At 45.7% G+C, this 14,599-nt stretch overlaps 1 protein-coding gene across 8 annotated transcripts in view; it reads left to right on the forward strand.

Moving 5' to 3' along the window:
- Nucleotides 1-14,599, forward strand: part of TTLL7 (tubulin tyrosine ligase like 7) — a 238,548-nt gene that overhangs the window by 87,428 nt on the left and 136,521 nt on the right. For all 8 annotated transcript variants that reach the window (XR_003758890.2, XM_029063251.2, XM_029063252.2 and 5 more), the window contains exons 6-7: nt 7,359-7,517; nt 9,318-9,534. Coding sequence is in view for 7 of the 8 variants with exons in the window: in XM_029063251.2 (XP_028919084.1) it covers nt 7,359-7,517; nt 9,318-9,534 (376 nt within the window). In the remaining variant the exon portion in view is untranslated. The remainder of the gene's footprint in view (nt 1-7,358; nt 7,518-9,317; nt 9,535-14,599) is intronic.

Raw genomic sequence — 14,599 nt, forward strand, 5'->3', positions numbered from 1 at the left:
CACTGTGAACAGGGGATGTGTCTACCAACTGTGTTGTAATGTACGGTTCTCTGCACACAGTAAGCGCTCAAGAAATAAAATTGATTTATTTTAGAAGGAGCATGAACTAATGGAAAGAGCACGGGCCTGCGAGTCAGAGAACCTGGTAGTAATCATGGCTCTGCCATTTGTCTGCTCTGGATTCCTGGACAAGTTACTTAATTTCTATGCCCCTCAGCGTTCTTCATCTGTAAAATGGGGACTAAGTACCTCTTCTCCCTCTTATTTAGACTATTAACCCTGTGTGGGAGGACAGGGACTGATCTGATTAGCTTGTATCTATCCTAGTGCTTAACACATAGAAAGCACTTAACAAATGCCACAATTTTTACTGAAATAACTGTTCCTTGCATTAGAAGAGGGCACCTTTTTCAGTGAAATTTACCTGTGGGGTGAAAGAAGAGAAGGATTCAGAACTGGCTATTCTTATCACACACAATAAATGCAAAACTCCATAACCACTCTCCGCAAGGCCCAGGCATCCCTTGCCTTACCTGTGGGGTGGATGAAGGGAAGGATTCAGAACTGGCTATTCTTATCACATACAATAAATACAAAACTCAGTAACCACTCTCCGCAAGTCCCAGGCATCCCTTGCCTTGAACGATTCTCCATGCCTGAGTTTTCAGGAGAACATGAGAAGCATTGTGTCCTAGTGGAAAAGAACATGGGTTTGGGAGTCAGGGAACCTGTTGCGATCATTCATTCAATCATATTTATCGAGCACTTACTGTGTGCAGAGCTCTCTATTAAGTGCTTGGGAGAGTACAATACAACTGTAAACAAATCCCGACGCTACTTACTTGTTGTGTGAACTTCACTTCTCTGTGCTTCAGTTTCTTCAACTGTAAAGTGAGGATGAAATACATATTCTTCCTACTTTGAAATACATATTTTTCTTCCTACTTAGACTGTGAGCCCCATGTGGGACAGGGATTATGACCAATGAGCCCCATGTGGGACAGGGATTATGTCCAACCTGGTTAACTTGTATCTATCCCAGGACTTAGTGCTTAGCACATAGTAAATGCTTAATAAATACCAGAGTAATAATAATGATAACATAGAGAAACTATATGTACCCTGTTGCGCTCATGGACTCAGTAGTATTTTTGGCTCCTTTTCTTTCCCTTCCAATCCTCTTGAAGTGTCTGTTGTAGCCATCTCCGAGCATTCAGATGTCAGGCCACAGTGTCAGTCAATCAGTCAATTGTGTTTATTGAGCACTTACTGTGTGCAGAGCACTGTATAAGCTCCTGGGAGAGTACAATATAACAATGTAATAGGCCGATTTCCGGCCCACATCGAACTTGCAGTCTATATTCATTCAATAGTATTTATTGAGAGCTTACTATGTGCAGAGCACTGTACTAAGCGCTTGGAATGAACAAGTCAGCAACAGATACAGTCCCTGCCGTCTGACGGGCTTACAGTCTAATCGGGGGAGACGGACAGACAAGAACAATGGCAATAAATAGGTGGAGGCAGAACATTAACATAAATAAATAAAATTAGAGATATGTACAGAATTGCTGTGGGGCTGGGAGGGGGCTAAATAAAGGGAGCTAATCAGGGTGAAGCAGAAGGGAGTGGGAGAAGAGGAAAGGAGGGCTTAATCAGCGAAGGCCTCTTGGAGGAGGTGTGCCTTCAATATGGCTTTGAAGCTGAGATGAGTAATTGATGGATATGAAAGAGGGGGAGGTGTTCCGGGCCAGAGGTGGGACGTGGGGGAGAGGTCAGCAATGATATAGACGAGATTGAGGCCCAGTGAGAAGGTTAGCATTAGAGGAGCGACGTTTGAGGGCTCGGTTGTAGGAAGTAATAATAATAATGTCGGTATTTGTTAAGCGCTTACTATGTGCAGAGCACTGTTCTAAGCGCTGGGGTAAACACAGGGGAATCAGGTTGTCGCACGTGGGGTTCACAGTCTTAATCCCCATTTTACAGATGAGGGAACTGAGGCACAGAGAAATTAAGTGACTTGCCCACAGTCACACAGCTGACAAGTGGCAGAGCTGGGATTCGAACTCATGAGCCCTGACTCCAAAGCCCGTGCTCTTTCCACTGCGCCACGCAACGCGAGATAGGAGGGGACAAGGTGATTGAGTGCTTTAAGTGCTTCGAGTGTCTGAGTTTGGGCTTCACAGCACCTAGAAGTGGTTCCTCTGTCCTTTCTGCTTTTGGTTGCTCCGGTTCGGCTCATCAGCCAGTAGCGGTTGTACGTTCTTCTCCCACCTCCTTCCCAGCACAGATACGGTGAGGCAAGCCCAGCTTCGATGCTGGTACTCTGACTTTGTGCCAGACCCTAGGTGGTGACCCTGTCTTCTCCCCTGATGGAAAATACTCAACGAGCCAAAGGCCTCCAAGCCTCCCGGCCTTCCAGAAGGTTGGAGAACGCTCCAGCTCAGCAGACTTTCCATTCACTTCGGCTCGGCAGACTTTCAATTTGATCTGAAATTAATGCCACTTTGTCACCACGCTGACAGTCTCGAAAGAATATTCCTCACCCGACTCAATTTTCTGTTCGTCCGTATCTCATCATTAGAGAACATGTTGCCTCGGTAACAGCAGAATTCTGTGAAGACCTTCTGTTCTGTGTTGCCGATACAATTTCAAGTTGCTTGGGTGATACAGGACTCTGTTTTCTTCAGATTTATAAGTAGGCTGTAGGCCTGAGCTGATTTGGCTAACCAGCTCTTAACCATCTACATGATTTCTTGTATATGTACCTTTACATCCACTTTCCCATCACTGTAGACAGCATCACCATCCTCCCTGCCTCACAATCCTCTAAATCTGGATTATCATCAACTCATCTCTCTCATTTAACCCACAAATTCAATCTGTCACCAGATCTTGTAGGTGCTACCTTCACATCGTCGCTAAAATCCACCCTTTCCTCTCCATTCAAACTGTACGATGCTGATCCAAGTACTTTTCTTATCTCAAAGAGATTTCTGCATCAGCTTCCTTGATGACATCTCTGTCTCCTGGCACTCCAGTCCATCCTTCACTCTGCTGCCCGGAGAAGCAGCGTGGCTCAGTGGAAAGAGCACGGGCTTCGGAGGCAGAGGTCATGGGTTCGAATCCCGGCTCTGCCACTTGTCAGCTGTGTGACTGTGGGCAAGTCACTTAACTTCTCTGTGCCGCAGTTCCCTCATCTGTGGAATGGGGATTAAAACTGTGAGCCCCACTTTGGACAACCTGATTCCCCTGTGTCTACCCCAGCGCTTAGAACAGTGCTCTGCACATAGTAAGCGCTTAAATACCAACATCATTATTATTATTATTATTAGTACAAAACCCCACTCTTCAAGAATCTCCAGTTATTGCCCATCCGCCTCTGCGTCAAATGGTAACTCCTTACCGTAGGGTTTTAAAACACTCAATCATCTTGCCCCTCCTTTCTTACTTGACTGATTTCCTACTACAACCCAGCACGCACAACTCCTCTAAAACCAACCTATTCGCTGTGCCTCTTTCTCGGCTTTCTCACCGCCGACCCCTCGTCCACATCCTGTCTCTGGCCAGAACCCCCTCCTTCTTCCTATCCAACACAGGATCGCTTTCCCTACTTTCAAAGCCTTATTGAAATCACATCTCCAGGAGGGATTCCCTGACTAAGCCCACATATCCTCTTCTTCTTCTCACTTTTATGTCTTCCTTAAAATTGGATCTGTAGCCTTTAAGTACTTGTTATTCATCCCACACTCAGCCCCACAACACTTAGATACATATCTGTAATTTTTTCTAATATCTATCTCCCTCTCCAGGCTGTAAGCTCCTTATGGGCAGGGAACGCGTCTACCAATTCTGCAATAGCCTACTCTCCCAGTCGCTTAGTAATAATAATGTTGGTATTTGTTAAGCGCTTACTATGTGCAGAGCACCGTTCTAAGTGCTGGGGTAGATACAGGGTAATCAGGTTGTCCCACATGAGGCTCACAGTTAATCCCCATTTTACAGTTGAGGTAACTGAGGCACAGAGAAGTGAAGTGACTTGCCCATAGTCACATAGCTGACAAGGGGCAGAGCCAGCAGTCGAACTCATGACCTCTGACTCCGAATCCCAGGCTCTTTCCACTGAGCCACGCTGCTTCCCGCTGCTTAGTACAGCACTCGGCATACAGTAAATACTCAGTAAATATGACATTGATTTAGTGGCATCTTAATAACCTTCTGGTCATCGGATGTAACCCCATAAGCCTTTTGGTTTGGAAGAATTTCCCAAAAGTTTGGAAAATTTTCTAACACTGTACCCAGATATCTTGTTCCCCTCTAGACTATAATCTCCTTATGGGCAGGTGTGTCAGCTATTGCTCCTTGTGGGGTGGTAATAATAATAATAATAATTGTGGTATTCATTGATTCAGATGTATTTATTGAGCACTTATTGTGTGCAGAGCACTGTACTAAGCACTTGGAAAGTACAATTCAGCAATAAAGAGAGACAATCCTTGCCCATACCAGGCTTAGAGTCTAGAAGGTGGGAGACAGATATCAAAGCAAGTAAATAGGCATCAATATAAATAGAATTATAGATACATATATACACAAGTGTTGTGGGGTGGGGAGAGAGAGGTAGAACAAAGGGAGGGAGTCGAGGTGAATGCGGAGGGGAGGAGGAACTGAGGAAAAAGTCCTTATTATGTGCCAGGCACTATACTAAGCTTTGGGGTTGGAGGTTGGACACAGTCCGTGTACCATGTGGGGCTCAGTGGAAAGAGCACGGGCTTGGGAATCAGAGGTTGTGGGTTCTAATCCTGGATCCGCCACTTCTCAGCTGTGTGACTTGGGGCAAGTCACTTAACTTCTCGGTGTCTCAGTTCCCTCCTCTGTAAAATGGGGATTAAGACTGTGAGCCCTATGTGGGATAGCCACTGTGGCCAACCCAATTCTTGAGAAGCAGCATGGTTTAGTGAGTGGAAAGGGCATGGGTTTGGGAGTCACAGGACATGGGTTCTGATCCCGACTCTGCCACTTGTCTGCTGTGTGACCTTGGGCAAGCCACTTAACTTTTCTGTGCCTCAGTTACGGCATCTGTAAAATGAGGATTAAGACTGTGAGCCCCATGTGGGACAACCTGATTTCCTTGTATCTACCCCAGCACTTAGAACAGTGCTTGGCATGTAGTAAGCACTTAACACCATAATTATTATTATGTGTCCTGCTTCTGTTGTATGTTCCCAAGTGCCCAATATAGAACATTCAAAGGATTCTCATTGACTGGCTGAACTCAATCAAGAAGGTGGCTTTAGCCTAGTGGAAAGAACATGGAACTGGGACTAAGGAGACCAGATTTCTAGTTCCATCTTTGCCACTGCCCTCGGCCAGCGTGATGTCGGGCAAGACAGTTAACCTCTCTGGGCCTCAGTTTCCTCCTCTTTTAAAATGGGGATAAAATACCTGTTCTCTGTCCCTCCCAGACTTTGAGTCTCTCGTTGGGCTTTATCCAATTCCATTATCTCTATCTATCCCTGTTTTTGTCACTATGCTTTAGCACGTAGTAACCTCTTACTATCATCAGTAGCTAACTCACTCAACATCATCATTGTGGAGGCTGAATGTGGGAGACTGGGCTATATCAAATCCATAGAGAAATAGTGTTGCCTAGTGGATAGAGCGCAGTCCTGGAAGTCAGAAAGGTCTGGGCTCTAATACCGGCTTCACCTCCACCACTTGTCTGCTGTGTGACCTTGGGCAAGTTACTTAACTTCTCTCAGTTGCCTCCTCTGTAAAGTGGGGATTACGACTGTGTGACCCATATGGGACAGAGACTACGTTCAGCCGGATTTGCTCATACCTACCTTTGTAAGGTTGCCTGGCGCATAGTAAGTGCTGAACAATCACCATTTAAAAAAAAAAAATGTCGTCGCCTCTTTCTCCTCCTTGTACCCAATGCAAGAGAAGCAGCTTGGCTTAGTGGAAAGAGCACGGGCTTGGGAGTCAGAGGCCATAAATTCTAATCCTGACTCCATGACATCAGCTGTGTGACTTTGGGCAAGTCACAACTTCTCTGGGCCTCAGTTACCTCATCTATCAAATGGGATTAAGACTGTGAGCTCCACGTGGGACAACCTGATTACCTTGTATCTCCCCTCCCAAGGGCTTAGAACAATGCTGAGCATATAGTAAGCACTTAACAACTGCCGTCATCATTATTATTATTTTCATTTTGTATTTGTGCCGGGCATATTCTTGTGGGCGTATAGCAGCATTTAGAACCATGCCTAGATTGGCTTGGTGAGGTGGCCGGCTTCTCTGGTCATTCTCCTATCAGCCTGCCTGCTGAAACTCACTCTCCCGTCACACCCTAACAGCACAGAGAAGGAAGCAATTCTCTTCCCCTCTTCAAAACCCTACTTAGAGCTCACCTCCTCCAAGAGGCCTTCCCAGACTGAGCTTCCCCTTTTCCCTCTGCTCCCTCTACCCCCCCTTCACCTCCCCTCAGCTAAGCCCTTTTTTCCCGCCATCCCTCTGCTCATCCCCCTCTCCCTTCCCCTCAGCACTGTGCTCGTTTGCTCAACTGTATATACTTTCATTACCCTATTTATTTTGTTAATGAGATGTACATCACCTTGATTCTCTCTATTGCTGTTGTTTTCATGAGATGTTCATCCCCTTGATTCTATTTATTGCTATTGTTTTTGTCTGTCCGTCTCCCCCGATTAGACTGTAAGCCCATCAGTGGGCAGGGACTGTCTCTATCTGTTGCCGATTTGTCCATTCCAAGCGCTTAGTACAGTGCTGTGCACATAGTAAGCACTCAATAAATACTATTGAATGAATAGAGAAGGACACTAGTTTAGGGAACTGAGGATTGACTATGAAGTGGGCTGCAATCATCACCAACAACTCTTAGTAGTAATAGTTTTTATTAAGCACTTATTTGGTCCAGAACACTGTACACTAGTAATACACCTGTACTAATAATACACAGGTGGGAATTTGATGTGATCTGTCTCCCTCAGGGAGATCGCAGTCTAAGATAGTCCAGTGCTTAATACTTGAAGTGGCAGATCTAGGATTAGAACCCAGATCTTTTGACTTGCAGGTTCTTTTCACATAACTCTGGAGGGTTTAAATTCTGGGCAACAGTGACTGAGAGATTCCCAGACCCTAGGAAGAATAAAGTTCAAGAAGCAGTGAAATTGGGCTAAGGCAAAGCCACTTGTCTGTTTACGCCATTTGACAGCAGGATTGGAAAGTGCATTTAAGGAGAGAAGTGTGTCCAAGGCTCCTGAACTGTTTGGAGTTGCAGAATACTTGAGATGGATTTGATCGAGAAAAATATGTCAATGATATTTTCTTCTTTGCAGGATGATCAAGTCTCAACCTCAGGAATATTCCTTTATTCCTCGAACCTGGATCTTTCCTGCAGAATACACCCAGTTCCAGAATTATGTAAAGGAGTTAAAGAAGAAGCGGAGGCAGAAAACTTTCATAGTGAAACCAGCTAATGGTGCGATGGGTCATGGGTAGGTTAAACTTGACCTGCGATGCTGAAGTAGTTCAACGGGTACTGGGTAAAAAGGAAAGACTTATTCAGCCATTTGTGCGCGTAAGTAGGTGGAGAAAGTAGTGCCCTGAAAATCTATTTCTAACTATTGGATATCTTTTGAAACGGCCACATTCCAAGGTGACTGCAGATCCAATTAAATTCTCCTGTGGAAAATCATATTGCCCGTACATGGGGACGTTGTATAAAAGGAATTGAGGGCAGAGATTTTTCCTTTAACAATTCCAATTTTCTGACAACAGCCAATAGGAAAGCTAGATGGATGATGATTTAAAAATCCATGAGTCAACATGCTTGGATGAAGATTAGGAAAGAAAATTTCAAAGGGGATTAACAAAAGGGTTTGAAAAGAATTTTCATGTGCCTCAACACTGATTTTCTGATTTTAGTGGAAAAAATCTTGTAGGAAAACTGAGATAGCATCTCCCCAAGGTTTGCAAAATGTGCTATATCTCATGAGTGTGCGGTCTGTAGTCATTACTCCTCAGATGAAGGGGAAAATGAGGTATCCAATAAAGTACTTTGCTCGGCAAGGTGAGTTGAGAACATCAGTTGAGAGCCGACGATGGACAGCTCTTGTTTGTTTCATTTCGATCGTCTTCCTGGAAGTATTTTGTTTGGTGTGTGAAACATAATTGGACATTCGGGCTTAGGGCTTTTGGAAGTAGAAAATGGGGAAAATTAGTGATTGAAATCTCAATTTGGTTTTATTTTTAGTCCATCATTTTAGTCCATCATATGTACTTACAAATAGGTACACATCTGTAATTTATATTAATGGCTGTCTCTCCACCTCTAGGCTGTAAGCTAAGGACTCAATAACTATGATTGAATGAGTGAATAAATATCTATAATTTATTGATATTCTTGACCATCTTCCTCTCTAGACTGTGGCTCGTTGTGGGGCGGGATTGTGCCTACTAACCATTGTACTCTCCCAAGTGCTTAGTACAGTGCTTTTGCACATCATCACCGCTCAATAAATATCATTGAAAAGAGGAATTGGGAAACATAACTTTTTGGATGAGTTAACATTTAGAGAGTTTCTGAAGTTTGCTAATCGTGTTGAAAAGACACAGTTCTCATGGTGTAGAGAGAAAATGCCAAGCGATCAGAAATAACTGTTGCATTCACGCCAATGCTACTTTAGGACAAATAGACCGTAACTGGGTCTACAAGCCCAGTTAAATGGAGGATGAAACCATTATCGGTTGACTTGCTCCCAACAAGCAGCCCAGTTGGACAATTCAGGCTCTGCTGTGGATTTTGAGTCCAAATAAACCTTTTGAACTGTCTTCAAGGAACAAGTCCGGCAGATGATCGCTCTGTTCCCCACTCCACTTGGGTCCCCACTCCACTTGGGCCGGGCAGATTTCTCCGCCGATTCTGTTTTTTCTCTGCAGATTTGCATCATTAGGAGATGCATCTTCATTGGCTTTCGAATCTCCCGTTTCAAAGGAAATACGCATTTATTAGAAAAATCAAACTTTTCATCTCATTTTAAATGGCAAGGCAAATGAAGAGATCCACAAGATAAATCTCAATAAATGCCCTGAGATGGTGCCCAAGGGAAACAAGAGAAGTGTAAAAGCAAATAAATGAAAGGCATATCCCAGGGCTTTTATCATTAAGCCTTCTGTAGAGATAAAAGGAGCCTGATCTTGTCTTCCGTTCGGTTCTGAAAATTACTTCCCAGTGTTGTCTGATTTCAGCATTTCATATTACTTCTTTCCCTTTTTCTCTTTTCTCCCAAACCCAGGATCTCTTTGATAAGAATCGGTGACAAGCTCCCAGCTCAGGATCATTTGATTGTTCAGGAATACCTTGATAAACCTTTCCTTATGGAAGGCTACAAGTTTGATCTACGAATTTACATTCTGGTAACCTCCTGTGATCCACTGAAGATATTTCTGTATCATGATGGGCTCGTGAGGATGGGAACAGAGAAGTACAGTCCTCCTAGTGACTCCAATCTGGTAAGTGGAGCTACTCCAAGACAAATCATAAAATACTGCACTCAACACCATGAAATCGGGCCAGCCCGAGCACTTGAAAAAGTCTTTGGAAGGAGAACGTGAACAAATGAAGCAGCACCGTCTAGTGGATAGAACACGAGCCTCGGGAGTCAGAAGGACCTGGATTCTAATCCTGCCCCGCCATTGCATTCATTCAATCATTTATTGAGTGCTTACTGTGTGCAGAGCACTGTACTAAGCGCTTGGTAAAGTACAGTCTAACAATAAACCGACATGTTCCCTGCCCATAACGAGCTTAGAGACCAAAGGTCACCCAGCAGCCACTCGTTCATTCATTCATTCATTCATTCAATAGTCTTTATCGAGCGCTTACTATGTGCAGAGCACTGTACTAAGCGCTTGGAATGAACAAGTCGGCAACAGATAGAGACAGTCCCTGTCGTTTGACGGGCTTACGGTCTAATCGGGGGAGACGGACAGACGAGAACGATGGCAATAAATAGAGTCGAGGGGAAGAACATCTCGTAAAAACAATGGCAACTAAATAGAATCGAGGTGATGTACATTTCATTAACAAAATAAATAGCGTGATGAAAATATATATAGTCGAGCGGACGAGTACAGTGCCGAGGGGATGGGAAGGGAGAGGGGGAGGAGCAGAGGGAGATGGGGGGAAAAGAGGGTTAAGCTGCGGAGAGGTGAAGGGGGGCGGTAGAGGGAGTAGAGGGAGAAGGGGAGCTCAGTCTGGGAAGGCCTCTTGGAGGAGGTGAGTTTTAAGTAGGGTTTTGAAGAGGGAAAGAGAATCAGTTTGGCGGAGGTGAGGAGGGAGGGCGTTCCGGGACCGCGGGAGGACGTGGCCCGGGGGTCGACGGCGGGACGGGCGAGACCGAGGGACGGCGAGGAGGTGGGCGGCGGAGGAGCGGAGCGTGCGGGGTGGGCGGTAGAAAGAGAGGAGGGAGGAGAGGTAGGAAGGGGCGAGGTGATGTAGAGCCTTGAAGCCTAGAGTGAGGAGTTTTCGTTTGGAGCGGAGGTCGATAGGCAACCACTGGAGGTGTTTAAGAAGCGGAGTGACATGCCCAGGTCGTTTCTGCGGGAAGATGAACCGGGCAGCGGAGTGAAGAATAGACCGGAACGGGGCGAGAGAGGAGGAAGGGAGGTCAGAGAGAAGGCCGACACAGTAATCTAGCCGGGATATAACGAGAGCCCGTAGCAGTAAGGTAGCCATTTGGGTGGAGAGGAAAGGGCGGATCTCGGTGATATTGTAAAGGTGAAACCGACAGGTCTCGGTAACAGATAGCATGTGTGGGGTGAACGAGAGAGACGAGTCAAAGATGACACCGAGATCGCGGGCCCGAGAGACGGGAAGGATGGTTGTGCCATCCACGGTGATAGAGAAGTCTGGGAGAGGACCGGGTTTGGGAGGGAAGATGAGGAGCTCGGTCTCGCTCATGTTGAGTTTTAGGTGGCGGGCCGACATCCAGGTGGAGACATCCCGGAGGCGGGAGGAGATGCGAGCCCGAAGGGAGGGGGAGAGGACGGGGCGGAGATGTAGATCTGCGTGTCATCTGCGTAGAGATGGTAGTCGAAGCCATGAGAGCGAATGAGTTCATTGAGGGAGTGAGTGTAAATGGAGAACAGAAGAGGGCCAGGAACTGACCCTTGAGGAACTCCGACAGTTAAAGGATGGGAGGGGGAGGAGGCTCCTGCGAAGGAGACCGAGAATGACCGGCCAGAGAGATGAGAGGAGAACCGGGAGAGGACGGAGTCCGTGAAGCCGAGGTGAGATAAGGTGTGGAGGAGAAGGGGATGGTCGACAGTGTCAAAGGCAGCAGAGAGGTCGTTGGCTGGGTGACCTCGGGAAACTAACTTAACTTCTCTGTGCCTCAGTTACCTCATCTGTAAAATGGGGATTAAGACTGTGAGCCCCACGTAGAATAGACACTGTGTCCTACTTAGTTAATTTGTATCAACCCCAGCGCTTAGTACAGTACCTGGCACATAGTAGGCACTAAACAGCCGCCATTAAAAAAATGCTTAGCTATTTTAGATACGGTTGTCAAAAATCTACCAATGCTACCTTGCCATCTAAAGTTCCAATATGAAATGTAGGAATGAGGTGTTGAATATCCATGGTATTTTTGCAGGGTGTGTCTTAGTTGTACCCCAAAATAGCATCTCTAACACCCAAGAAAATAGTGCTGGAACACAAGTAATGCATAAGGCATTTTGAATTTGATGTTAATTCTCCCAAAGAATCAAAAATCTGCTCTCAATTTCACAGCTGTATTTGGAACTCCACATGGGGAGGGAATTTATTTTTAATGAAAATCTCTCATGGGTGGAGAAAAGAGGTCTCTGTGCCTTGAAAAATGTGGAGGTTTAGGAAGGTGAGCCTATTATCTGGGAGGTTGTACCACAAACAAATGAAGCTTGACTCTTTGCAGAACATTTGTGAGAAGGATGAGTGCCACAGCTGTGCGAAAGGTGCTGTTCCGGAGAAAGATGATCACTGTGCAATTCAGGATACACGTCAAAATTTAAGAATGTGTACTTCAATTCAGTCTTAAATAATGGTATGCAACACATTAGAAATGCTTCCTAACCCAAAGTAAAGAGACAGTGGGGCAGATGGGTTTTCCAAAAAGACAGAAGATGTGGAGGAGTAGTAGAAATAGTAATTATTGTACTTATTAAATACTTTGTGTCAAGCACTGTTCTAAGTTCTGGGCCCATTGTGGGCAGGGAATGTGACTGCTATAATGCTATATTGAACTCTCCCAAGCGTTCAGTACATTGCTCTGCACACAGTAAACTCTCAGTAAATACAATTGACTTACTGACTGACTGGGGTAGATACAAGTTGATGAGGTTGGGTACAATCCACGAGGTACATGGGACTCACAATCCACGCAGGAGGGAGTGAGATTTAATCCCCATTTTATAGATGAGGTAACTGAGGCACACATAACCTAAGGGACTTGCCTCAGGTCACACAGCATATTTGTGGCAGAGTCAGGATTAGAACCCAGGTCCTCTGAATCTCAGGCCCATGCTCTTTCCATTAGGACATACTGCTTCTCCTATGTTATGGACTGAGTATTATTCTGGAGACAGTGACGGCGTGGGCAAAACCTTTTTTTTTATGGTATTTGGTGTTTATTATGTGTCCAGGACTAAGCTCTGGGGCAGAGACAAGCTAATCAGGCTGGATCCCGTCCCTGTTCCTCATAAGGCCCAGAGTCAAGTAAAAGGGAGACTGGGTATTGAATCCCCAATTCACAGCGTAGTTCAGTGGAAAGAGTCCGGGCTTGGGAGTAAGAGGTCATGGGTTCAAATCCCCACTCTGCCACTTGTCAGCTGTGTGACTGTGGGCAAGTCACTTCACTTCTCTGGGCTTCAGTGACCTCATCTGTAAAATGGGGATGAAGACTGGGACCCTCACGTGGGACAACCTGATTACCCTCGCTTAGGACAGTGCTCTGCACATAGTAAGCGCTTAACAAATACCAACATTATTATTATTATTATTGTTCACAGTTAAGGAAACTGAGGCACAGAAAAGCGAGGTGACTTGCCCAAGGTCCCAGAGCCGGCAAGTGGCAGAGCTAGGATTAGCGCCTAGGCCATGCTAGCCACGGCTTGTTCCTTTACTTAGTCTCCCTTTCCTGAGAAATAGAGGTGGGAGCAGTTAAATACCCGTCTTTTATGGAAGCTCACCCACACCCTCTTCACAGCTTTCTCTCACGGAATTTTGGATTATTTATGAGGGATTAGCCACTCTGTGGATTACAGGAGTCAGGGGTTTAAGATTCCACCAGCCCAAGGTCTCCTTCCCTCCCTCTTCTCTGACGCTGCAGCAACTGCGATTTTGGAGAGAGCATGGAGTGATCTCCATGCTGGTTAAGAGGGAAAGGCACCTGTGCAGGCTGCGGAAGGGCATGCCCTAACTTGTTCACCTAGTTGATTTCGTAGCCCGAGAGGTAGGGAGGGGAACAGTTCTACAGCCCTCTCCTCTGTATATGATCCACACCCTTTTCTTAGCTTTCAATCAACAAAAAATGGTTCTTTAAGAGTAGATTAAACACTTTGGGGATTACTGGCAGCTGAGTTTGACTACTAATAATTATGGTATCTGTTAAGTGCTTACTACATGCCGGACATTGGACTTTGCGCTGGGGTGGATACCAGCAGATCGGGTTGGTCACGGTCCCCGTCCCCCATGGGGCTCACACTCTCAATCCCCATTTTACAGATGAGGTAACCGAGGCACAGAGAAGTGAAGTGCTACCATGTTAATATTGCTTCCACTTTAATGCAGTTACTCATCCTATCCCTCCTAGATTTCAGCATCAGCCTCCTTGCTGACCTTGCAACCTCCTGTCTCTCCCCACTCCATCCGTACTTCACGCCATCTTTCTACAAAAATGTTTATTCATTCGTTCACTCATTCATTCAATCATATTTATTGAGCGCTTAATGTGTGCAGGGCACTGTACTAAACACTTAGAAAGTACAATACAGCGATAAAGAGAGACAATCCCTGCCCACAACGGGCTTCCAGTCTAGAGAGGGGAGACAGACGTCAAAACAAGTTAACAGGCACCAGGACATGTCACCCTCCTCCTCAGAAATCTCCAGTGATTGCCAATCAACCACCATATAATAATGTTGGTATTTGTTAAACGCTTACTATGTGCAGAGCACTGTTCTAAGCGCTGGGGGAGATACAGGGTAATCAGGTTGTCCCATGTGAGGCTCACAGTTAATCCCCATTTTACAGATGAGGTAACTGAGGCCCAGAGAAGTTAAGTGACTTGCCCACAGTCACACAGCTGACAAGTGGCAGAGCAGGATTCAAACCCATGACCTCTGACTCCGAAGCCCAGGCTCTTTCCACTGAGCCACTCTACCAGATCAAACAAAACTCCTCACCACTGGCTTTAAAGCCCTCCATCATCTTGCCCCGTCCTGCCTCACCTCACTTCTCTTCTTGTACAACCCAGCCCACACACTTCTCTCCTCTAGTGAGAAGCAGTGAGGCTCAGTGGAAAGAGCACGGGCTTTG

This window comes from Ornithorhynchus anatinus, chromosome 4 (assembly GCF_004115215.2).
Source record: "Ornithorhynchus anatinus isolate Pmale09 chromosome 4, mOrnAna1.pri.v4, whole genome shotgun sequence".
In the NCBI taxonomy this organism is placed as follows: domain Eukaryota; kingdom Metazoa; phylum Chordata; class Mammalia; order Monotremata; family Ornithorhynchidae; genus Ornithorhynchus; species Ornithorhynchus anatinus.